General features: G+C 47.5%; 1 protein-coding gene across 1 annotated transcript in view; it reads left to right on the top strand.

Moving 5' to 3' along the window:
* JAZF1 (JAZF zinc finger 1) overlaps positions 1–24,301 on the top strand; it is a 297,359-nt gene that overhangs the window by 243,126 nt on the left and 29,932 nt on the right. Inside the window, exon 3 of the mRNA XM_028526093.2 lies at positions 17,455–17,651. Within this exon, the coding sequence (XP_028381894.1) occupies positions 17,455–17,651 (197 nt within the window). The remainder of the gene's footprint in view (positions 1–17,454; positions 17,652–24,301) is intronic.

The raw sequence follows: 24,301 nt of genomic DNA on the forward strand, positions 1-24,301 counted from the left end.
TATTAGCCAAAATTGAATATTAATAATAAAGTCAACATATTTACTGCCTTTTCATTATTCATTACTCAATTACTTTTGCAGTAAAAAGAAATGAGTTATGATTGGTTTGGGATGAGCATGTTAGGAAATTAATGGCCTGTTTCAAATGTTTTCATTCTAGATGTTGTAGCTGAAAAACATGAGTGAAACTTTGCCGTTTACCTTATCCAGGATGATCAACCTGTGTAATCAAAACATTTAAACTCCTTCCATTTTTATTCTGCAATAGTATCATATTGTTATACGATACCCGGAAAATGAAATTTTTTAAAAGTTGTGGTGATGACATTATGCACCGCAATTAATGAGGCAATAACCCTGAAAGAGCTGTTGTTACCAGTGGGTGAAAACTAGTTTGTTATTTAATGACCCAAACCAAAGTCAGGCTGAGCTAAGCTGAAAGACACACTCGTTAACCACGGGAAGGATGAGTTTTGAGACTCACAATTACCATATTAAATGGACTTGGGGGTGGTTTCTTACAGCCCCCTCTTGAAACATAACATTATAGGAAATTCCTGCCCTCAGCAAGGCAGGAAGCATGATACCCTCCCCTGTTTATTTTATAATTACTCAATAAAATCCAGATGAAATTAGTTGTTACCGGTAATTAACGACCAGTTTAATAAAAAAGAGGGGAGACTGGCAGATGGTGATTATTTTTTTTTTAATAGGGCCTGCTCGAATGGTATCATCCTGAGCATGAACTCTTAGCAGGAACTTGTAGCTAACATGGCTGGCTGTGGCCTGCTTACTGGTTACTGGGGCTACGTCTGATCCTGGCTTCGGAGCCAGGGCTCGCTTCTTCCCTGGCTAAAATCCTCTAAGTAAATGGCTCTCTGGTTACTGCCACAAGTAAGAGGTTCCACTGGCACCCAGAGAGGGAGGTTCTAAGAATCAGAGTGGCCCTGTGTTTGTCTTGGGAAATTCAGAGGCCCCTTTTCTGTGGGGATGTTTTGCATGAGATGGAATCAAGGTGCAACAGGTATCTAAGATTCTAAAAGAACCTGGTGTGAAAATGAACGTTAATATCATCCAATCCTTTCCAAGAAGTAGTTCATCTATAAGGGAGAATGGCAAGGTCAATGTTGGCTGCACGCCCCTCTGGTCCTCGGCTGGTGAGCGGGATTTTCCATTTTTAGTGAGGGTGTGAGGCTCTTTTCCTGGCAGTCACTCTTAGCTCATGAGGGGGTCGGAAGTGTGGTCTGGAAGCAGAGGGTACACAGAATTCATACAGACATAAACAACCGAAGCTGAGGGCCTTCGTATCCAAGACCCTGGCTCAACCATCCATGGCTGCCTTCAGTGTTCCCAGCGCTCCCCGCATTTTGCTTCAGAATCACTTGCACTCTCCCTCCGACTCCCTGTATCGGCTGCTGGCGGGGCACCTGTCCTCCGTTTCTCCTGCAGCCCACATACCTCCGTGAAGACGTGCCCTTCACTCCATTGCTGCTGAAATTGCTTGCTTCAATCACAATTTTCCGATTTACAAGGGTTGTCAGGAACATTCAACCCACACAGCAACTGTGAAACGGTAGGCTTGCCCTCCCCAGTGTGTCTTAGCCCCGCTTCTGCCTCTGTGCGCTGTCCCCAGCCTTGTTTTTGCCTCACTTCTCCCCTTCCTGTCATTCATTCTGTTTCATTGCACTTTACGTATCCTGTAAATTCCTCTAGCGCTGGTGGAAATACATCCATGAGTAAATAAAACCCCCATTTTACAGACGAAGAAAACTGAAGCCCCACGAGATGGAAAATTTGACCACAGGCACATAATTAGCACATGGGTTAGAGCTGGACACCGGCCTGCAATTCCCACCCTTGTGTGTCTGCACCATCGCCCCTGCTGAGTGATAACCTTGCTGAGAGTGAGTGAGAGAAATCAGGCTTCAGCTGTAGTAAAAGGAGAGTAGGTCACATTGAAGTGACCCAAGTATCTTAGTTTGCATTTAAGAGGGATGCGGTGGCTGAAAGGGCCCCCACAGGTGGACTGAATTTTCTTTCTGAACATTTCAATCCGGTGAGAGATGTAGGGGAAGGAAGGGTTTGAGCTGAGCCCTGTCCCAGCCTGAAAGAGAGCAGAGGGTTTCCAGCCTGAGTGCAGTATGTGTGCTGACCGCCCATCATCCTCAGGGCCCCAGGGAGGCTGCCCAGGCCTGGCCCTCCCAGCTCGCTCCGGGAGAGCGGGATAAGTCAGGCCTCAGAAAAGACAACTCTCTCCTCACCTATCCTACTTGTCCAAACGCTGTGGCCACCTTCTGTTTCTTTTTTTTTTTTTTTTTTTAACAATATATCGCATTGTGGTGGTAGAAATTTTTAAATAAAAATCAGAAAAAGTCAGTTTGCTTACCAAAAACAAAGAAAATCATGTAAGCTATTTGGTAACGACCTCCCCTTGGTCCCATTAGGCCTGATGAGGCATGTTCTCAGGGACCCTCAGGAGATGAATGAACTCTCCAGAAGCACGGGGGTTCCATTCGGTGAATCACCCACTAAATGCCTCCCCATGTCCTGAAAGATATAATGTCTCCCCACAAGTGTCTCATGCTCTCCCAGGGAGTGATGCAGATGTGGGGAAAGTGTGGTTAGTTGCATCACTGAGGCAGAGGCCGCTGAACGTAAATTCTGCCGCAGGATTGCAGACACTCCCTGCACCTATCGGGAGCCCGGATGGGGAGACGGGGAGCCTCTTGCTGGCGTCCTCCAGTCTCGCCTGGCTGGAATAGGCAACGCCGGCATGGTTTGCATGTTTTGTGCGTTTTAACTCCCAGAATTCCACTCTCACAGATTGTGCCTTGTGCGTTTGTGGGGCCATTTGCACTGAGTAGTCACCAAAGCCCCATGTAAACTATAGAGGGGAAAAAAAATGTAAGTGTTTAGGTGGGCTTTTCAGAAAGCTGAGTTTCAAGGTTTTTCTTCTAACTTGACCCTTCATCATAGCGGGCTCATGTGCCACCTTGCTGGTACCCTCCTCACTCCCTCCTCCTCCATCCCCCCCTCTGCCTCACCCACCTAGAAATGTCCTTTTGCGGTCCGTGGCGGCTCCAGGCCCTGTTGCTTCAAACGTGAAGAGGATGGGGGTGAACTGGCCCGAGACTTTGCTCGACCATCCTCTCCGAGGGAAAATAGTTTGGTCTCAGCTGTTGCTAAAGGAAGTCCCTCACAGCAAAGACATGGGAGGCAGGCTTTTTACTCCCAAGAAGGAAAAGGACTAGACCTGTTCTCTGGGTGACTGTGGTTTCAGTAAGGAATGCAGGATTTGATAACTTCAGGAAGAACCCTGCCACCTCACTCCCACCCGGCTCTGAGCTGGAGGACCTGTGAGCTGCAGGACAGGCCTTTCTCAGAGGCGGGACATCTTTGCACCAAACAACCAAATGAATAAATAAATGTACCTTTTCATTACAAAAGGCAGAGATGGTCTGTCTCAAGCAATATCTTTGTTCCCCTAATGCTCATCTAAAAGTATGAGAAAATAAGTTACTAAGCCTGAGAAAAAGAATTATAAACTAAGAAACTATATAAAAAGAACTAGAAACTAAGAACTCTGTTCCTCAGTAGCTTCGGGGGCTTCTCTTCCTCCTGTGGCCTAAAATGTAGGCGTTTCGCCCAAGCTTCTCTTCTCACCCCTTGTCCCCCCCGTTTCTCCCTGTACTTTCTCCTGGCTTCCCCTGTGAGTAACTCCTGGGATGACCCCTAAGTCTAGGTTGCTGACTTCTCTCTACCCCTTGAATGTCCCAGCACGGTTTCAAGCCCAGTATACCCAGTGTAACTGAGCTTTTCTCAACTAGAACAGCACGGGCCCAAAGAACTTTCTGTGATGATGAACCTCTGTTTCTTCATGGTCCAGCATGACAGCCACTAGCCACGTGTGGCTCTATAAGTTTAGTCAAAAATGAAATTAGAAATTCAGGTCCTCAGTCCTGCTAGCCACACTTCAAGTGCTCCATAGCTTCGTGTGGTCAAGGCTATTGGACTGGGCATCACGGATCTTTAGCATTTTTTCTCGTATCTTTCCTGTGCAACCTGATTAGCTGTGGGTTCCCGGGCAAACCACCTAACGCCTCTAAGGCTCAGTTTTGTCATCTGTAAAAGGGGACTGGTAACAACCTCTGACAGGGGTGCTATGAGGATTCAGTAAGTAGTTGGTACCACACACCTAGCATAGTGCAATACATGGTGAAAATCTTTAAAAAAAAAAAAAAAGTATTGACCCTTGTCCCTTATCTCTTCTCTAATGTTAACTTCTGTGTGGCCATCTGAGCCTTCGATAATGTGAACCCTCAGCAGAGCCATTTTAAGAAGGGGCCCGTTTGCATGCTTTAGGGAACAGCTACATGTACGGTGGGTTTGAGCTGCTACAGACCTTTGAGGTTTGGTTATTGGGAAAGTACTTATCTTGGCAGGAGGGTTAACACGAAAGTGCGCTGCAGGGTCTAGCAAGATTCTCCTGGGTTGCTTGGGACCATTTTAGTTAAGGCATTAGCCTTGTTTCCTATGGCATAGTGACTGGAGAAAAATCCCCATGAGGCCACCATCCATGGGAGCGCTGAGAGGCGTCGAGCCTGCCCCCCAGTAGATACTGGGAGGCCGCTTGGTGTGCATGTGTGAACCTGGTGAGGCCTCGCAAGTGTTAGAAAGGGCCCGGGTTTGGGGTGCAGAGGTGTCCGGGGCCTTCAGTCCCTCCACAGGAAGCCCTCTGGCATGTACCAGTCCCACATACTCATCAAGCTCCCAGTTTAAAGGGGGGTTGCATGGTTTATATCCAGGCTGCAATCCATTAAAGCTTTAATTACACTAATTAGGGATTTGGGATAATCAGGTTGGCCAGACTGAAATGGAGGTCTGTACTCTCTGGGAAGAAAAGCTTTGCTAAATAAACCAGCAGGATAAACAGAATTGTGGGGACACATGTATTTCTGGGAACCAGCTGATGTGGGGATTAGTGCATGCTCTTGGCGTGCAGACGAAGGCTGCTCGTTGTAAATCAGCAGAAGGGCTGGAAGCCCATCCAAGAAACACTTCATTAGCAGTTAAGTACAGTGACATTCTTCAAAAATTTAAGTACACACACACACACACACACACACACCCTGCTTTTTTCCCCCAAATAACCTGTAAATTCTCAGTTTGGGGTGGAACTTGTGGGGGGAAAAGTAGCTAAGGGGATCTTGTAAAATAAAAATTCATTTCAAAGCCGTATTGAATAGTAGTTTTGTGTTACTACTTTTTCTACCCTAATTTAAAAGACACGAGAAGTCACCATCATAATGTTCAACGCAGGACACCATTCAACATTATAACAGCCCCCATGGCTGAAAGAGTTGAGAATTATTGGCTCAGACCTTCCAAATTAATAAACCTTTAGTATGTCATTCCATGGTATATACTCTGGTTGATAGTGCTCCGATTTTTCAAGCATTATAGTTTAGCTGTGTGTGTGTGTGTGTGTGAGAGAGAGAGTTATGCTACCAACCAAATTAGTCAATTTTGAATCTGTATTAGTATTTCCCAGGGACTATGTTGAAAATTTTCCTTTTTTTCCTTCTTATTCTTCTTCCATTTTTTTATCCCCATATATTTGCCCAGTGACGGGGAGCACAGGATGAGAAACATCTGAATGACCGAGGCCTACAGGGGGAGGCAGAGAGGAAGTTGTACACGATGGTCAGCGGTTAATCATGGCAGTTCGACCTACTAATGTCTCTACTTTTGTGTGTTTTTGAAATTATCTCTAGTACAAATTTATCCCCCGTCCTCTCCGCCCCAACATTTGCACACAGCTCACTGTTTTCCAGGGATCGTTAGAACTTGCCTCGACTCACTGGGTTCATAACTCCAGTGGGAAGAAGAGACATGTGGGGTCACATCCCTTTGAGTTTTTTAAACGATTTTTCAGTCCTCAGGTGTGTGCACCGAACACCTGCACACGTTTATCAGGTGCCAGCCTCCTTGAAAACGGGGGACACCACAGCCTTTAGTCCAGGAGCAGCTTGACTGAATTCTTGCGACAAAATGGGAGAAAATCAGTCGGAAAACAATCAGTCTCCAAGGCCCATGAATCTTGAAGACTGTAAGTTTCTGATGCCCGCCGACACACAGACACATGGTAAAGGGACAGCCCAAGGACAGAACTGACTTTGCCCCACGAAGAGGCTCATGGCCCCAATGGATGAAGCCATTTAAGGAAAAATGCCGTTGGTTTCTCTCCATCCCTAAAGAGTGCTGATCTGCTGACTGCGACTCTGTGTATGTGGCTCGCTCTCTCTCTCTCTCTCTCTCTCTCTCTCTCTCTCACACACACACACACACACACACACACACACAAATCAACCTGCATGAGCTGTTGGCTTTGTATTTATGAACATATGCAGTTGTCCAAACGTGCTCAGTAGGGACAGCTCTCGCCTTGGACTTGGCTTTTTCTCTGATACCATGTTTATGGCCTGCCATCTTTGCTCCCTGATTCTCTGAAAATAGACAAAGTATGTATCATTCGAGTTAGGAAATGCCTAGGCTGGAATATTGGTGGAAATATCAGTGGGTCGGCGGGGCTGGGGGAGGCATGGAGAAGTCAGGGACAACAACTTGCAGCTTGTGTATCGCCTGAATCACTGGGTGGTGGCAGCGGCGTGGAGCACATCGATGAGGGAGAGTCTACAGCTGGCTCCTGGCACAGCACAGGCGGGAGAGCCGGGACTGACCTGGGATGGCTCTCGTCCGCAGAGCAGGTTGTAAGTGGCACTACAGGCCCTGTACGTGCCGTCCCTGGCATAAACAAGCCCTGCCTCTTGGAGCTCTCCTCTGTTACTGAGTCCTCTACCGCCCCGGCCCGTGTGGCTCAGTTGGTTGGAGCATTGTCCCATCAACCAAAAGGTCTCGAGGTTTAATTCCTGGTCAGGGCACATGCCAGGGTTGTGGGTTCGGTCCCCAGTTGGGGTACATATGGAAGGCAGCCAGTTGATATTTCTCTCTCCCATCATTGTTTCTCTCCCCCACCCCAAAAGCAATGAAAAAATGTTCCTGGGTAAGGATTTTAAAAAAAAAGAATCCTCTACCTTTAACCAGAGCCCCCCCCGCGGTGTACCTCGTCCCCAGGTGTTAGATTCACCTGGAGTGTCTTATCCTTAGTAAATGTTCACTGTCACGCAGCCGACCTGGTCAGAAGAGTTCACGTAAGTACAATGTCCTGGCATCATCAGAGGAGTATGTTTCTTTGGAAACAGACTTCAGATCCCAGACTTAGATACCTACCTGTCTGGGTCCATCTGTGGGCTGTGTAGCTTTCACATACAAATAACCACCTATGTAGGAATTACCCAATCAGGTGGCTGTCGCCTTTTTAACCTAATTCCCAGGTGCGAGTCAGGAGTGTAGGGCCAATGCCCACGGAGATGCCAAGACTCTAGGTGGCCTGCTAACATGTACGGGAATATTCTGTTGAGCCAACTAGTTTTCATGCGTTTTGTCTAGTCGGATCTTGATAATAATGCCACGAGGTAGGTCGTAGGGTTACCTCTGTTCTGTAAATGAGAATCCCAAGACCAGAGAGGGTAAGTAATTTGCCCAAGTTTGAATACGCAGTCCGCCAGATGACGAGTTTGTCTTCAGAACGGGGCCTGGACCCACCAGACCGTGTGCTCGGACGTTCCTGGCGCAGGCACAGAAGCTCCAGTGACTCTGAGTCTAGTTTTTTTCTTTAGTTTTTCAACTTCTCCAAGCTTATGGGGAGAGTTAAGCATCATCTCATTAGCCGTTGACGTGGAAACCTCAAATAACTCATTTAATTTACTTCCAGGGAAGGCAAAACAAGAAAACTCAAAAGGTATTTGTTGGTTTCTACCACCAAACCTCACAAAGCGCATCCTCTTTGTTCTGTGCATTGGTTTTCACACAGATGTCAAATTAGCAATGAAAACACGTGTAAGAAGTGGCCACAGCTATTCCTAATGAGATGACAGTGGGAAGGGAGGGAAAGGACGAGAGAGCATTGCCGAGGGAGGGGCATTCCAGTTGGCCTCAAACCCAGAGATTGGTGGGTGTAGTTTGCAGAAGTGGTTTTTCTTCCTGGTATTGACCATGAAAAAGACCACGGTTGACTCTGGCCAGGCTAAAGTAAATCAAAATTAATTGCCTCGCTGATAATTTATGCCGACCTGCGGCTTAAAATAGTGGCTGCTGAATCTGAACCGGAGCTTTCATTAGGGTAGATTAACCACGTCATTCCTTAGTTGTGGAAAAAGACCCAGTATTTATTGGGAATACACAAAGTCGTGGTGTTCGGGAACGGGATTTTGTTCATTATTGCAGTTATTTCACTTCTGTGCATGCATTTCATGTACGGACTAAAATGCTGGAAAAGAGATTATTGGGTTAAAAAAAAATCGTTCCAAAGTACTATTTACAGACTAGCTGCCAGTCTTTTGAATGGTGCTGTTCATGAGGATGTTTCCATTGCTCTGCAGTCCCCAAGTTGCCTGGGGCATGTGGGGCCAAGGAGCAGGAAGCCACCCCCACCTCCCTCCTGCCCTCCCCTCCTTCCCTCCTTCCCTCCAGAGCATAGCCGGCTCCTCTCACGCTCCCAGCTCTTGGGACATCTTGCAGTTTGCCCGGAATATTACAGATGATTCCTCCTGAATTTAACAGTTCCATTTAGACCAACATTCCTTGAAACTTAATTTTTAGCTATGGCAATGATAGAAAATAAAGTTGGATATTTTTAATAATTTGCATCTAGAGAATAATTATAAATAATATATTGTTATAAACAGTATTTTACAGTGTACAGGTGTGATTACAAAATAATGATAAAGCTCTATACTGTAGCTACTCTGCGTCTCAAAAATAATTTAAGTGTTTTCTGTGTTGTTGGATTAAGAACAGCCTTTGTCAAGAAAGGATTCTTTTATTCCAAGACTATGTATTTACTATATCTTATGTTACAATGATTTTCTTTGGAACGAGAGGCTAGTAATAGAAGATAGAAGTTAGATAAGGTATACCACTTGGCAATAAAAATTGGCAATCCAGTGTCAGTTATTAAATAAGTATTTTTAAGAGCTTTAGAATATCTAAGCTGTAGTATACCATAGATAACGTAAATTCAGCTGTGGCCAATGTGGCTCAGTTGGTTGGAGTGTCACCTCGTGCACCAAAAGGTTGCAGGTTTGATCCCCAGTCAGGGTACATGGTTGCAAAGGTTGCAGGTTTGGTCCCCGGTTAGGGCAAGTACAAGAAGCAACCAATCAGTGTTTCTCTCCCTCTCTCTTTCTCTCCCTCCCTTACCTTCTCTCTAAAATTAATAAGCATGTCCTCAGAGTGAGGATTTTAAAAAAATAATATACATTAACTGTAGTTACCCTAAAAACAAAAGAAAAAGAAATTAAATGATTGTTAAAAGAGTAGATCCCCTTGTCTTATTTTTCCTTACCCCCCTCTCTTCTCTTCCCTGTCCCCCAAAATAAAGTGAACATTTATAGGCAACAGAAGCTACAACATTTGATATGAAATTGGCTTGCCCTCATGTTAGTTTATTTTGTGTGAATTAGACCAGAACTCCTCAAAGTCCAGGAGCTCTGGCCTTCTGTGTGTGGCAGATATAAACTTAGTAAGAAAAAGATAAAAGAAATAACAATCTCAGTTAATGCAAGAAGTCTGTCAGTTTTGGTTTGGTATTCAAGCACAGCATTTGATTTGTTGGCTGGGTACTTCACAAGTTATATGCACAACCCCTGGGAATTTCAGATGAAAGTCACACACACAGAAAGGACCCTCCCCAGCTAAGGGCCATACCGATCTGATCAGATGGCGTGGGTTTTTTCCCCGGTGCTGCTTTTAGTTTTATTATTCAGCATTAAAATTTTAATAGCAACATGTTAAAAGAGGCTCAGCGTTTTTGGTGACACTGCAGAAATTTTTATGGGGCTTCAACATCCACCCCGTCAGCCTCAGACCATGAAGTCAGAAATAGCTCGGGGATGAGGAGCGAAACACCCATTGTTCGAAACATTGCCAGAGACTTGACCCTGAAGTCAGTGTTATCGGGAGTCCAAATGGTCCTTTGTCTACTGAGAAGGAGAATATTTATTAAGTTCCCAGATCACTGGAAAAGGCTGTGAACAAGAGGCAAGAGGCAGCCCACTCTCGTTGTCTGCAGCTCGTGTTTCACCTGCCGGCTGTTTGAACCAAGTACCCCTTCAACTGCACTTCGATTTAAGTTGCTGCTAAAACGAGCAGCCCCGCCCCGCGGGTTTATTAGCAGATGTGCGCTCCAAAAGCCATCATTACGGGGAGACCCAGAGCAGCCCGATCTCTGACATGTGGGCCGCACAGGCCTGCCTGCTGGAGCGTGCCCGTCATTCCCACGGCCAGTGTTCGAACGCCCTGGGGATGGTCTCACCTCCTCACTGGCTTTCTGTTCACCCTCGTCCTGCATCGCACTCGGTGGTAGTCGGAGGAGAGGAGAAGCCATCATCAGGTACAGGAGGGACTGCATCACGGACTGGCCCCTGGCAGGGTTGACTGGGTCCTCGTCAGGTCAGCAGTGTCATTTCTGGAGCGGCACGTTCCCAGACCTGGGAGCGTGTGGACACTCCCGGCCTACCTGCCAGCTCCCGGCAGCTTCCTTCAAAGGCGTTCTGGGCTTTGCAAACTTGTTCTCACTGGAAAATGGCAATGCCCAAAGGGCCATTGAAAAAGCAGAACAAAGCTTTTGAACGGGAAATGGAGCCGTCGGATGTGAAGCTTTGTACAGAAGGTCTGGTTGTGGACCCATCAGCGCCGTGTGCAGCCCATGAATCTCTCAAGCAGGGGGCAGGCCTAACCTGCATGGACCATGTCCGGTCACCCGTCCTGCCGGAAGGGCCTTCTACAATTCGGTTCTTCTCAAGAACCAAGGTGGAGAAGGAAAGAGGAGGAGGTGTGTGGGTTTATAGACGGCCCCCGGCACGTTGGCCCTTAGGAGAGGACCCTTCTGTTTGTATTCTAGCTACAAAAGCTTCCTTCTTGAATTCACCCACGATTACAGTGGGAGTTGACAGATGCATGCAGAACCCGGAAAGGGGGGGTCTCTGCTTTCGGAATCAGCCTAGCTCACGATGGCAGCATCTACCCCAATACTCCGTGATTCAGCTCAGGTGTAACCACACTGCTGACGTGAGATGCAGTTCTGTGTCAGGGATGAAATGTTGGTGAGTTAGGATTTCCGGAACGAGGGTCGTTCTTATCCTTTATGTCCCGGGAGCCTGGCAGTTGTTTGTCAAGCACAGAGTGCCAGGCCCTGTTTATGCATCAGCCCAGCCTCCACTGCAGCGCTTAAGACAGGCCCTGTTATTGTCGCCAATCACAAGCGAGAAAGCAGGGACACAGAAAGCTGAAGGAACCAGGGTCACGCTGCTGGAGAGCATAGAGCAGAGGTTAGAATTTCAAGAGTAGACCTCTAAAGCCCGCGTCTTAATTGCTACTCCGGTATTTTCCGATCTGTAGGCCATGCCCCTCGTTAGCAGGTCAAGAAATCAGTGTGGCAGTCGTGACCAGGCAGTTTTGTTAAAATGAAAGAGAAGAGAAAAATATCAGTGTATATATCACATATAGGAAGGATTGCTTCATGAAATTTTTGCTTCCGACGTTTACTAAAGATTTATCTTCATGTCTAGATAGGTTTTCATAGTTCATAATTTTTCTTATTTCAGAAACGGTCATATGGCACAATTAGTTCATATCACACAGCGCTCCCTGCGGGGTCTGGGGTCGTCCTCAGTACCAAACACGTTAATATTTGAGCCGCAATGCATATGTATTTTCACACTAAATAAATAAAGCTGAAAGTAGTTTTTGAGTAGTTCAGTCACATCAGGGTTTGTCTCCCAATGAGTTTTACTGCCAAGCTTATTTAAAAATGCTTTGCTTTTAGAACTTTGGAGATGTCAGACTTGCAGATTGCAGACCTGATGATGGCTCATGTGTGCGCCGGCTCCCAGTAGAGAGATGTTTCGTATAATGGATTGGGGTGGGGGGGTGAGGGAGTCTGGAAAACATTGCATGATACTGTTGCTGGACTCATTGACAGTTGGAGGTGGGAAGGAACCTAGGGTGATACATTCCATGTATCCATAAACCCAAAACTCCTCAATTTTAATAAGTAGAAACCCGGGGCTGGAATGGAGAGTGCTGGGACCTCCGGGGGCCGGCTGCTTCTTCCTCTCGGAGCAGGACCCCCGACACACCACACAGGCCCCTGGGTCACACGCCCTCTCCAGGGTCTGACAATGACAACCAAACCGCGCCCCACATGGCAGCGTTTGGATTCTTGCCGTGTTTTTGTGAGAGAGAGAGAGAGAGATTCGAGTTCCAAGTGGCCACTTCCATCACTGAGTGAGTTCTCCAGAGCCAGGGAGAGCCAAGTGGCTTTTCCCCAGCAGGACACTTAGGCCCAGGTATTTGGCGGTGGAGTGAGGTGGCCGCGGGTCCCTGCCCGGGTTTCAACGACTTCTATAAATTTCCCGAGCTTGTGGTTGGAACTGGCCTCCCCGGACCGGCAGTCTGACATTTCCCCCCACAGTGTTATGTTCGGGTTTCCACGGGTGACGTGTCGGGCTGAATGAACATTGCGGTCTGAGGATTTCAAAGATTTATGACGGCGTCTTGAAAATCTACTTAAGGAATATGTACTTCCCCAAGCAATAACAAATATTACTGCAAATGACCATATTAAATTAAAGTAGCTTGGGCACTTGTGATTTGTAGGAAAGGTCAAGTTAATCTTCCGGCAGCCTCAGTTTCAAAACGAAGACGTGGTTTTGCCTGACCACAGATTTCCCGGCTGTTAGTCAACAGTGAATGAACCCTCAGGTGATGGGGTTGGGTTTTTTTTTTCCTCTTAAGAAATAGTTAGTTTTCTCTGTTTGTGGCAAAGCAGTACTAGAAGGAAGACACCCTAAAAAATCAATCCTAGTTGTTACCTGGAAACCAAGACACTTCGAAATTTCTAGCAATGTTTTTTTTCCTGTAAATGGAGTGGTGAGTATGAGGTGTATTTTGTATTTTTTAAAGAGAAGAGAAGACATCTTTATCCATTTTTTTTATTCCTTCTCTGATTAGCTCCTTTAGCGAGACTGGCTTAAATACTTTTTCCCTTCATTTAAAAAAAAAAACTACGAAGTTAAAATACTGGTAAATGTTCTATAACTGACTTGGAGAGATGAAAAGCCCTGATTTGTAATATTTGCCCATTTTCATGGTATAACGCTTCCCCCACAGCCATCTTCAAGGTACCAACGCAATGTCACGCATGGAGCAGAAAAGGGAGAGAGTAGCACACGATTATATGGTAATTCCACCAAACAGAGACGATATTAGTGGAAATAACCTCAGTAGCATAGATAATAGTAAAATGGAGTAAAATAATTAAGAACCAATAAGTTTTTAGTATTATTGCCTTTGTCTATTTCTTCATTTTCTTTTTTTTATTTTATTTATGTATTTTTAGAGAAGGGAAGAGAGGGAGAGAAACATCATTGTGATTGGTTGCCTCTCACGCGCCCCCCCACTGGGGACCCGGCCCACAACCCAGCCATGTGCCCTAGAGTGGGAATCGAACCGGCGGCCTCTTGGTTTGCAGGCCAGCAGTCAATATCCTGAGCCACACCAGCCAAGGCACCTTTGTCTTTAAAATACTTATTTTAATTACAAGTGCACATATTTTAATTTTTAATAAAGGATATGTTTAATGCACATGATTTAATGATTAATGACGGGGGCTCATGGCATTTCTGAAAACGTAAGGTTCAGCCTTCACAAGGCAGCTCGAGCCCCCTTCCGGGCACCACTGCAAGGTCAGAACAGTTCCCAGGGCAAAGCAGGAACTCGGGGGGGCAGGCACCGCCAACCTTCCCACGCCCAGAGCCCAAGCAGCCCCCCACAGCAGAACCTGGCAGACATGGGGAGGGCGAGGCCCCTCTCCCACTGTCTCAGCTCGTACACCCTCAGGCAGATGCCCTCTGCATTTCCCCAGGCCCTCAGCTCGGAGTCCTCAAGCCCTTTCAGCGCTGAGAACCATGACTGGGAAGCAAACACCAGAAAGCTCAGGGTCCTTGGAGCCGGGGCAGCATGGCGGAGCAGGAGCGCTCGAGTCCATCCCGAGGCTGGACTTCTGTGATGCCAGCTCGGCCACTAGCCACCGAAGCACCTTGAACAGCTCACTCCCACCTGGATCCCAGTGGAAAAGGGGACGGTTGGACCAAGTGATCTGTGTTCATCCAGGTTTCCTTCCGCTCTAAAACCCCTCGTTGGCTGTGCTTACTGAAGGCTTCAGAAAAGATGACCAGTCCTATCAGTCCATCGAGAAAACCACAGGAGACCGCATAGCGACGTGGCTTCCCAAGCCGGGGCTCCCTCTCTGGCCTGGAACACAGGGGAGCGTTTCCCACCCTGACCAGGGAGAGGCCTGGGCTGTGGCCTTTGGAGGATGTGTCCAAGTGCAGCTGCCTTTGAAGTCGGCAGTGGTTTTGTCGGGTTTCTGGTCGCAGCACGTTACTCGAGCCTTCAGTTCTTGGCTGGGTTGCAGTCGGTCCTGACTCTGTCTCCCCAAGTGATTCCTTGCCTTTGGGAATCTGCCCATCTTTTGACAGCAACCTCTATTGATGGAGCATTGCTCTGAAACTTTAGGGTTGAGTGTGTCCGAATGTAGGCAGAGTCCTGGTTAATAAGTGCAAGAGGGCGGGAGCGGTGCCGCACGCCAGAGCGAAGCTGGTGAGTTACCACCAGCGCTCCCTTCGCTTTCCCGTGCTGTGAGTGTGGGCACCGACAGTGAATCGTGCAGCCGGGGGTCTCAGCAGGGCAGGGCTGCTCTGACTCATGGCTGTAGCTGCAAGGTCATAACCACCCATCCGAGGGAGAAGAAAGGCTGGCAGATTGCCTTGAGTCCCACGTTTGCTGCTTTTAACATGGTGCCTCATTCTCACGTCTAGAAAGCACTTAACAGATACAGGGCAAAAACAGGTTGCCGTCCATAGCCGACCAAATGCATGTGGAGGGGAAGGTGGGTGGTGCTTGTGAGTGTTAGAGTAGTCGTTGTTTATAGTTGTTGTTTTGTATCTGTACTCTAGGAGAATATTTGTTTTACAATAAAAATACATGAGCTATTGATACTTTTTAACCGGAGTGAGGGAAGGCATGGAGAAACCCACCCTTCATCTTTGACAAGACATCTTTGCTAAGTCCCATGACCTTAACCCAAATGCAAGCTGCAGATTTTTCATTCCATCCCATAGCCTGTCTGTATTTGGCTGTTTGAAGCACTAACATGAACTGCCTACGCTGAGAACAATTGGTCTTGCTGGGCGAAGCATCCACTCAGTCTGCGGCTTTGCCCACGCTGCTACCCCCCACTTGAGAAGCTCAGCACCAGCCAGTTAGTAGAATAATCAAAGAAAGCCCTGGTTCCTTGCTTTTCTCTGAGAGCCCATCTTTGGGGAGAGGTTTATGAAGAGGGAAAGGGAAAGGGGTTTTAAGAGCAGTAGAGCCCGCTTTGCATCGGAAAAGAAACGAGTACCTGGCTACCGGTGCAAGCAGTTCTGTTTTGCATCATTCCTTTCTTTTTAAAACATCACCATCTTGCAGCAGCACCAACCCTGAGCGCTCAAGGCCAAGCACATAGCTTTTACTGCAGTTCAGTGCCACATATAAAATCCAGTTTATATATCTAGACGGTAGTGCAGAAGCCATTCAAGAAGTGTGCCATTCATGTTCCAAGTGTAAAAGCAGGCATTTTAAAACACTTTGGCTACATCGTAACATTGTTTCACCGGGTGTTTGATTGCTCTCATCTTCCACCAGGCACTGGAGCGATCTGCTGGCCAGGTTCCCAAAGCCCAGAGTGAAGAATCAGGACTTTCGTAGGCAGAATGTGAAATGGGTCGAGTAAAGCGGTGTGTTGAAGTGCACTGGAATTTGTCGTGATGAAGACTGTATTAAAAGAGTCAAAACACAGTGGATGGCGGGGCAGGGTTTAGAGAGGGCCTGAGGGGGGTGGTTGTGCTCTGTTTTCAGCCTAGGCCGTGGGTGCTTCATGCATTCCATTCGCTGGGCTTTCCACTACGATTTCCAAAAACACAGCTGACGAAGTTCTTCAAGTTGCCAATAATACAAAAAAAGATATTTGTTGTTTAGTAAGAGATATTTCATAGATTGTTTTGAATCTTATGAAATTATGAAATGTTAGATTACACAGTGAGGAAAGAAGAAAGTTTGAATATTACTAACCTAAAAGAAGCGTTGAAAGAATAACTTTGCAGTGTCCAAGTTGAAACTATCAGGAAAAGTTACTCTTGCCCTTAAAAGTAATAAAATCAACCCTGGCTGGTGTAGCTTGGTGGATTGAGCTCGGGCTGTGAACCAAAGCGTCACACATTCAATTCCCAGTCAGGGCACATGCCTGGGTTGCAGGCCACGGCCCCCAGCAACCACATATTGATGTTTCTCTCTCTCTCTGTCTCCCTCCCTTCCCTCTCTAAAAATAAATAAAATCTGTTTTTAAAAAGTAATAAAATCACAACACAGATAGGTCCTTGGGTGGCGACCCTCCTCGTTGAGCTGCTCTCCCCCTCGAACCTGCTTGGGCCGACTGAGTCGGTCATTCTGTACGTGTGTGCTGAACTGGGCTCGGCACTGTGCTGGCAACAACTGCAGGGACTCGAATCCTTTCCTGTCGGCTAATGGCCAGGGAGACAAGACTTTCAGTCCACTGAGAAAACAATGAACAACCCAAGTAACAACATGAGAATCCAGAGTAGTTAGTACAAAACAGAATCAGAGTTTTCAACGAGGTCATGATGTTAACCCACCCACAAAGGAAGCCCTCTCGGCCTGGGAGTGTGGGGGAACTTTGAGGATGGGTGGGCTTTCCAGGGGTCGAAAGAAAGAGAGGATCTTCCGAGAGGGGGCGGTCTTGTGATTGACAGCCTGCGCCGGGCACCGATGGGACCTGTGTGTGTGTTTCCCGCAAGGGGGGTCTGCCCGGGGAAGAAGTGGGCCTGACTCTGGGGAACCTTAAAACAACCAGCTTGAAGAGGATTTCATCATGTAGGAAAGGGGATTTTGTTGAGTTATTATTTTTTTGGAAGACTTTATTTCTTTTTAGTGAGAAGGGAGGGGAGGGAGAGAAACATCCATGTGAGAGAGGAACAGCCAGGGCCCGAGCCCACAACCCAGGCGAGTTCCCTGACCAGGAATCGAACCAGCGACCTTTCACTCTGCAGGACCACCCCAGTCAGGGTGATTCTGTTGTGAGTTTTGAGGCTGGGACAGAGCCGTGAACAAGGCCCTTCCCCAGGAGGGAGCATCTGTCAGACTCGGGGAACAGGTCATCCGTCCTCAGCTCTGTAAACGGCCCTGGTGACTCACCTGCCCTTGTCCCTTCAGATTCATGACAGATGCTGCCCGCCGAGAGCAGGAGTCCCTGAAGAAGAAGATCCAGCCCAAGCTCTCGCTGACCTTGTCCAGCTCCGTGTCTCGAGGGAACGTGTCCACGCCGCCGCGCCACAGCAGTGGAAGCCTTACTCCCCCCGTGACCCCGCCCATCACCCCCTCCTCTTCATTTCGCAGCAGCACGCCCACAGGTGAGTGGCCTGGCCCCGCCCCCTGGAGAGTGGGGGCTGGGGAAGAGGGAGAGAGAGTGTGTGTGTGTGTGTGCTGGGGGCTGGGGCCCAGGGACCCACGACGATTCAGACCCGCCTGCGTGACCCTTTACTAGGCCCTGTAGTTTGCTGATCCATTCATTCATCTGCTCATTCTTGAAGAACTATTTATGAATTGCTGTTCATGATCTGTATGGGATGATGGCTTTATACTTTGCAAGCCCTTACTGTTTGTGACGTGTGAAGTGAGGTGATGCCTTGGATTTGCTTCCGTCTGGGGGGGGGAGTGGAGGAGAAAGACGGCTGTGTGTTGATAATTGTTGAAGCTGGGTGATGAGTACACAGGGGTTCATTGTACCAGTTTCCCGATTTTTACTTCTTTAAAATATTTTCCATACTAAAATGATTACTTAATTAAACATTTAAAGTGCCTCCTATGTGCCAGGCCCTGAGCTCCAGTGGCGAGCCAGAGGAGACCCCGTCCCTGTTCTGAAGACATCAGGGAAGATGGCATTTCAGGGGACACCCCAAGCACACTCTTGTCTTCCCCTCCCAAAAGTGCAAGTGACTTGGAAAATAAAACAGCAGTCAGAGGGGGAGGTCAAAATCAACCTTATTAATGCAGAAAGCTGAACTACAGAACCGAGTTTAGATTCGTAGCCATTGGGCCTCTTAGCATGTCTTCCCTGGGTTTAGCTCCTTCCCCATCACCCTTCCCAGCTCACCCCAGAACACACACAGCCCAGAGCGCACCGGGGTTTCCTAGTATAGAGAGCCGGCTGGCAGGCCGCTGCTCCTCGGGGCGCAGGCGTGAGTGAAGACAGCAGAAAGGAGCTGCCCGACTCCCTCCTCCTCTTTTTCCCATCTGAGAAGCGGGCAGTGTTTTTTCCTGCCCCACAGCAGGAGTACAGACAAACGTTAACCACATAGATACACCAGTGAATGCAACGTTGTAACCGTGACCCCTGCACTCTGTAGAAGAACCCGGTGCCCCGAGAGCCCCCCCAGTCCGACCGGGCGGGAAAGGCTCCCCTGCTGGAAGAACCCGGTCCAGTCGGGGAGGAGGGGCAGCTGGGGAAAGGCAAGATGCCCCTACAAGTCTGGGGACATGGTGCGTCCAACAAAGGTAAAGAGGTTTCCTTAACGCAGGGCCTTAGTAGACATCTCTGTTCTTCACCGAGAGACCTTAGTCAATTCCCCAGACCGAGTCGACCCTGATCATGGGACCTCTCCTCACGGCGTCTCGGGGGACTCAACCGTGAGTCCCCCGGTTGGCAGGCGTTCTGGGTTCTGCCAGGGCCGGGCATTCTGAAAACAGGACAGATGCAGGAGCCAGGCGGACTGGACTTCCTACCTGAACTTTCCCTCTGCAAAGTGCCGGTGGCGCTGCTGCACGGTTCTGGGCAGGAGTTGAATGTCAGCTCACTACGCGTGCACCACGTTCGGCAAACGTCCCCCTCCGCCTCCCGGCTGGAGTTCTCGCCCGTTGCTCCAGGAGCAGGTCGGGCCGGTCTGCGCCAGAGGGTGAGTTTGTGTGGGGCATGTTTCCTTGGAGGCTTCCCTGTCCCCTCGTGTTTCCCTCTGCGAGGATCTGCTTCCCCGCGTGTTCGTGTACCATCGACTGTGTGATCAGAGGAATGCTGCGGGAATGCAATTCTGCAGCCCTCTTCTCGGAGACTCTCTGTGAGTGTTTACTCACACAGAACATGAATTATGGGGGCAGTTCTGTGCCCGGGTGTGTGTTACACACGACTTAATGTTAGACTGAGTCACGGCCAGCACCAGATAGCCGTGGCGCCCTCGGGTAGTCGGGCAGCCTGAGAGCCCCGTGGAAATCAAGACAGGTAAGAAGTGAGAGTTTATTATTTTTCATGTAAGAATGTTTGGAAGAAATGGAATCATTTCCTTTCCTTCTCAGACATAAAGAACTCTTTCTGACACCTTGCCTATTTTAGCAATTTCCCACCAAGAGAATTAATTTATGTTGTGGGAAAGATGTATCATTTTCAATCTGTCAAGATCATTGGTAAGTTATTTGCTGCTTGAAGAATGTTCCATGTAAACATCAAAAATTAGCAGGGGAAATGGTTGCTTAAACCCCAACCCTGGACAATTTTGATTGTGTACATTTTTCAATGTTTGAAATGTTATTTTACCTGGAGGTAGAGAGATCAGCTTATTTTGCCTGACTCATGTGGTTTCCGTCACTTTCCCTGCCAGGCTGTAAATAATATTCCACGTTCCTACCTTCTAAATGAACTCTGCCAAGTTCATTCTGTATTCAAGGTGCGTGCCTGGTCCACAGGAAGTCGTCTCGTAGAAAATTTCATTTGCCAAATGTTCTGTACAGTTGAGTCCTGAGGAGGCTGAACTAGCGCCCAGTTCGTCCTAGAGTTCCAGGGTCTCGTAGGGATTCTTGGAACCGAGAGTATCGTAGAATGTTTACGTCCCAGGAGAATGTTCTCATCTCATCTTTTTCATTTCCTCTCCCCATTTGTCTGGTTTTCTTGTGCTATATATATGTGTGTGTGTGTGTGTGTGTGAGAGAGAGAGAGAAAGAATTATTCACTTCAACGAAGGTTAGAAAGGCTAACATCGTGGGTCAGCAGGGTTTCTGTAAGGCCCAGGCAGTGAAGACTTCACACTTTGCAGGCCGCGACACGGGGCCTCTGCGTCCGGCTGTGGAATGACAGGCACAAACCGGCATGGTGTGTTCCACTAAAACGAAACGTTTTTGTGAAACTTCGTTTACAGAAAAACAGGCCAGATTGGGCCCACAGATCATGGGTTTGCCAACCCTGGATTAGAATAATAAAGATACAGAATTCAAAGATAAACGTAATTGAAGTCTCTGAAAATTGTTAAAACCATTCATGCCTGTCTCCTTTACGAGCAGTAATATCTAGAGCATGATGACCAAGGAGAGGCAGCTCACATGGGTAGAGTGTCTGCTGTCTGTGCTTATTGTGTACTTTATGTATGAGGTTCTTAACCCTGACATCAGTCCACCGAGACAGCAGTATTATTCCCAGAGAGAGATTAAAGAAATAGAGGCTTCGTATGGTTCACTTGCACCAAGCCGTATGTCTACCCGTTCCACAAAGGTGGTCTTTCCAGTGTGCTCACACCTTCTCTCCTCATCAATACCCTTATGAAACCATTGGGCCTTCAGTCGTCTAGCTTCCCCAGTGACCAGCTTGACAGCTACAAACCCTAGATACAGCAATAAGTTAGGGTGCTGCAGCTCCCAGACCCGCTCTGACACACAGCACCCCAGAGCCGGAGAATTTAGGGTTGTTGCGGACTCCGGAGAGGCAGTTGTTTAATATTCAGGCTTGCAACAAGGTTTAAGGATTATCTTGAAACTGGCCTTTGGGAGAGTATTCCCACCAGTGAATTAGCAAATGCTGCCTCTCAGGGCTTCCCCCGCCCCCGTCTTCCCGTCTACCACTCTCTTATCCTTCCATTTACTTTTTATCAGCTTAATCTCAGGTGGTAGTCCATCAGGGGCCAGGGTTCTGTGTCTGTGAATAAGCCTAAAGCAAGGATCACTCACCAGGAAAGAAATAAAGGCCATTTCAGATGACAGTTGCTCAGCAGCCATTCAGAGTGAAGTTCTAGGTCGCTCCGTAATGACACGGGAAGGTGTTCACGTTATCAGGTCATAAAACTATACCTGCTGTATGACTGCAGTTCTACTTCTTCCACTCCGGAAAGGTCAGCCGTGGTTACCTTCACGTGGTAGAGGAGGGGTAGTCTTTTCTTTCATCCCATTTTCTAGAATGGGCTTGTATTGCTTTTGTAACTGAAATACCTGTGCCGTGCATATAACCAACTGGAAGATACAGAGTGACTCTGAGCCCTCCACCCCCAAAGAAGAGGAGGCTTTAATCAATTTCTTTCCGATTAATTTCACTGACATTGGGGGGGGTGGGTGAGGTCATCCTATAGGAAAGGCCTTTCACCAGCAGCTCGTTTTAGTTATTAGTGCCTATAGCTTAGTTAAGACAGCAATTTCTTCCACTCCCTGTATTTGCCCACTGAATCTCTTAAAAGAGTGTCTCGCAATCAGGCTAAAGATGGGAATCATCCAGAGAAATGTTTAAACCTTTTGCCTGGGCTCCACCCCTGCGGCTCTTGGTGGGTGAGATTTGGGCATTGGAAGTTTTTAAAACTTCTCTTGGGCTAGTCTCACCTACAACCAGAGTTTGGAAACCACCTCTTTAAAACGTGTCCCACCTTGTTGTCATAGCTGTGTGTTCTCTTGCTTGGGGTAGCATATTTCCACCCCGCCTGGAGGAAGGCTACTGTGCCCACTGGCTTGGACGCGGAACTGAGTCCGAGGCGACTGAACAGATGCTCGCTGCTGTCTTAATGGAGGAGCCGTGGGGAGCGCTGGCTGGGTTTCTGGGTATAATAGCATTTCACAGTCTCTCCTGGAAAATATTTGTGTATAGATTTTGGCTGACTCTGGGGAAAAAAATGAAAGTATTAAACCAGAGAAAGGCACCCAAGGAAATTAAATTTTTTTTGGTTTGCTTTCTTGTTTAGGCCACCTATAACAACGTGAAGTCTCTATTACTACATAATTGAAGTTTCTTCGTTGTGTTACTTCACTTCATATTCCTGTGTCCCCTGCTCTTTAACCTCCTAGTAGACCCTTAACAGTCATTTGTGGCTTTTGTAATAAATTATTCAATTGTAAGGATTTTGAAATTTTCAGGAGTTACTGATATACAGCAAATAATTTTTAAAAGTCCACTTTCCCCTCAGGATAGAAATCACTCTGCGATGCAGACTTAAAGAACGGACAGAATTGTGCTCAGCGTGCAGAAGTTCTGCCCGAATGGCGACAAAGTGAACTCTCTCCCCTCCCACCCGCCAGGCCTGTATTTTTTAGAAAGCAAAATAAACTTAACTAGGCTTCATAAAGGCAAAGAGAAAAAGATAAAGTAAGGTCAAGAATAACACCCCTCCCCTTACTCACCCAAAAGAAGAGCATGAAATAGGAAAAATGGCAGAGAGATAAATCCTGTCCTATTTAATGGTGGAAAATGAGAAAAGCAAAGCCAAATATTTTGGCCCCAATGGATTTCGTGACCTATTATGAATTCCTGAGGCAGTGGTTTGCTGTTTCTAGCGGGTTCTCTCCTGAAGAATTGAATGTCTGGGTGATGCCTAAGAAACATTCCTGTAACCTTCCTATTCAGAAAATGGCCTTGGCTTATGTTTCCGGTTTCGGGAGTTGCTGTATTATCTGGCTTATGTTATGTTCAGGGTCTCTACCACACCCCTTCCTGGCCCAAGGCTTGTTTGCTTGTTTGTTTATATTCTACTCTGTCCTAATCATTGTTCTTTCCTATTCTTTCTTGATCGACTTGTAAAACTTTTATCCTTCTTCCTGAGTGTCTTGTGGCCATTTCAGCTTCCTTCCCCATCATCTGATGTGGCTATCTATTTCCAGTCTATGCGTGCCACTCGAAGCATTGATAGAGTGGGAATGGCAACAACGGAATAGTATTGCAATGAGTTTTGCACAGCTGCAGCACTTGTAAGGAGTGTCCCAAAGAAAATGTTTTCTTGGCTTGAAGACAACAAATTAAATCAATGCCGGTTTGTAATCATAATAATAGATTGTAGATTGTAGCACTTTGGAATGCACAGAAACATTCATGTTCACTGCCTCGTTTGATCCTTATTAACACTAATGGGACACAGCGCCAGCATTATTATTAACCCCATTTTAAAGACAAAGAAACTAAGGTTCGCTTAAGTGATAACTCACCGACGTTCATGGGACTCCCAGGTGGAATGGCCGCTGTTTCCCACAGCACCAGCCCTGGCAGCTTTTCACTTGACATCACTTACTGAGCATCTATTTTGTTGTGGGCACTGTGCCAGGTGTCAGGACACAGAAAAGCAGGAGACTTTTTTCTAATCCTTGTAGATTAGAATGTACATGTCTTAGCGGAAGCACGGTAAACGTGTGGGGCAGATACCCCGGGAACACGACAGGCACAGATGGACTAAATTATCAGCACTGCGGGTTAGTAAGGCCAAACAGAGATACACATGACATCTCTCCCCCCCCCCCCCGCCTCTCTCTGCTGTTTTCATGTGGTTTTAAGTTGTATACGCACACCAGAAAGTGTCTAGACCTTGTAAGACAAATGTAAATTCCAAAGGAACAGGGAGACGGTAAGAGCAGAGGGAAAGTGATCTGGGGACCAACCATTTCGTGGCCGTGATCGTTAGGGAATGTCAGCTCAGGGGATTAGTCAGCAGGCCTGGATATGTTGACAAAGGGTATAATGAAAATCTGGAGTTTTCTGAGCCACCTTCCAACACCTAGGAGCAGGGTAGTGAACGGTGAGAGCCTTTGGCCTCAGAGGGATCCGGATTCAAATCTTGGTTCTGCTGGTTGAGAGGTAGGCAGCCTTCCACCCCTGTACCTGTCTCTTGTGGTTGTGTGTCTCATTCCTCCTGGGTCAGTACTGAGCCTGTCATTACCAGGCCGACATCACTTTGGTTTGGGAGCCCCGGGGAAGCTATATGGCCGCTGTGGGTCTTGCCTTCCTCGGCGGGGAGGAGGAGCAGGGGCAGCTGACGCCCTCTGCTCTGAGAGCCACCTT

This window comes from Phyllostomus discolor, chromosome 10 (genome assembly GCF_004126475.2).
Source record: "Phyllostomus discolor isolate MPI-MPIP mPhyDis1 chromosome 10, mPhyDis1.pri.v3, whole genome shotgun sequence".
In the NCBI taxonomy this organism is placed as follows: Eukaryota; Metazoa; Chordata; class Mammalia; order Chiroptera; family Phyllostomidae; genus Phyllostomus; species Phyllostomus discolor.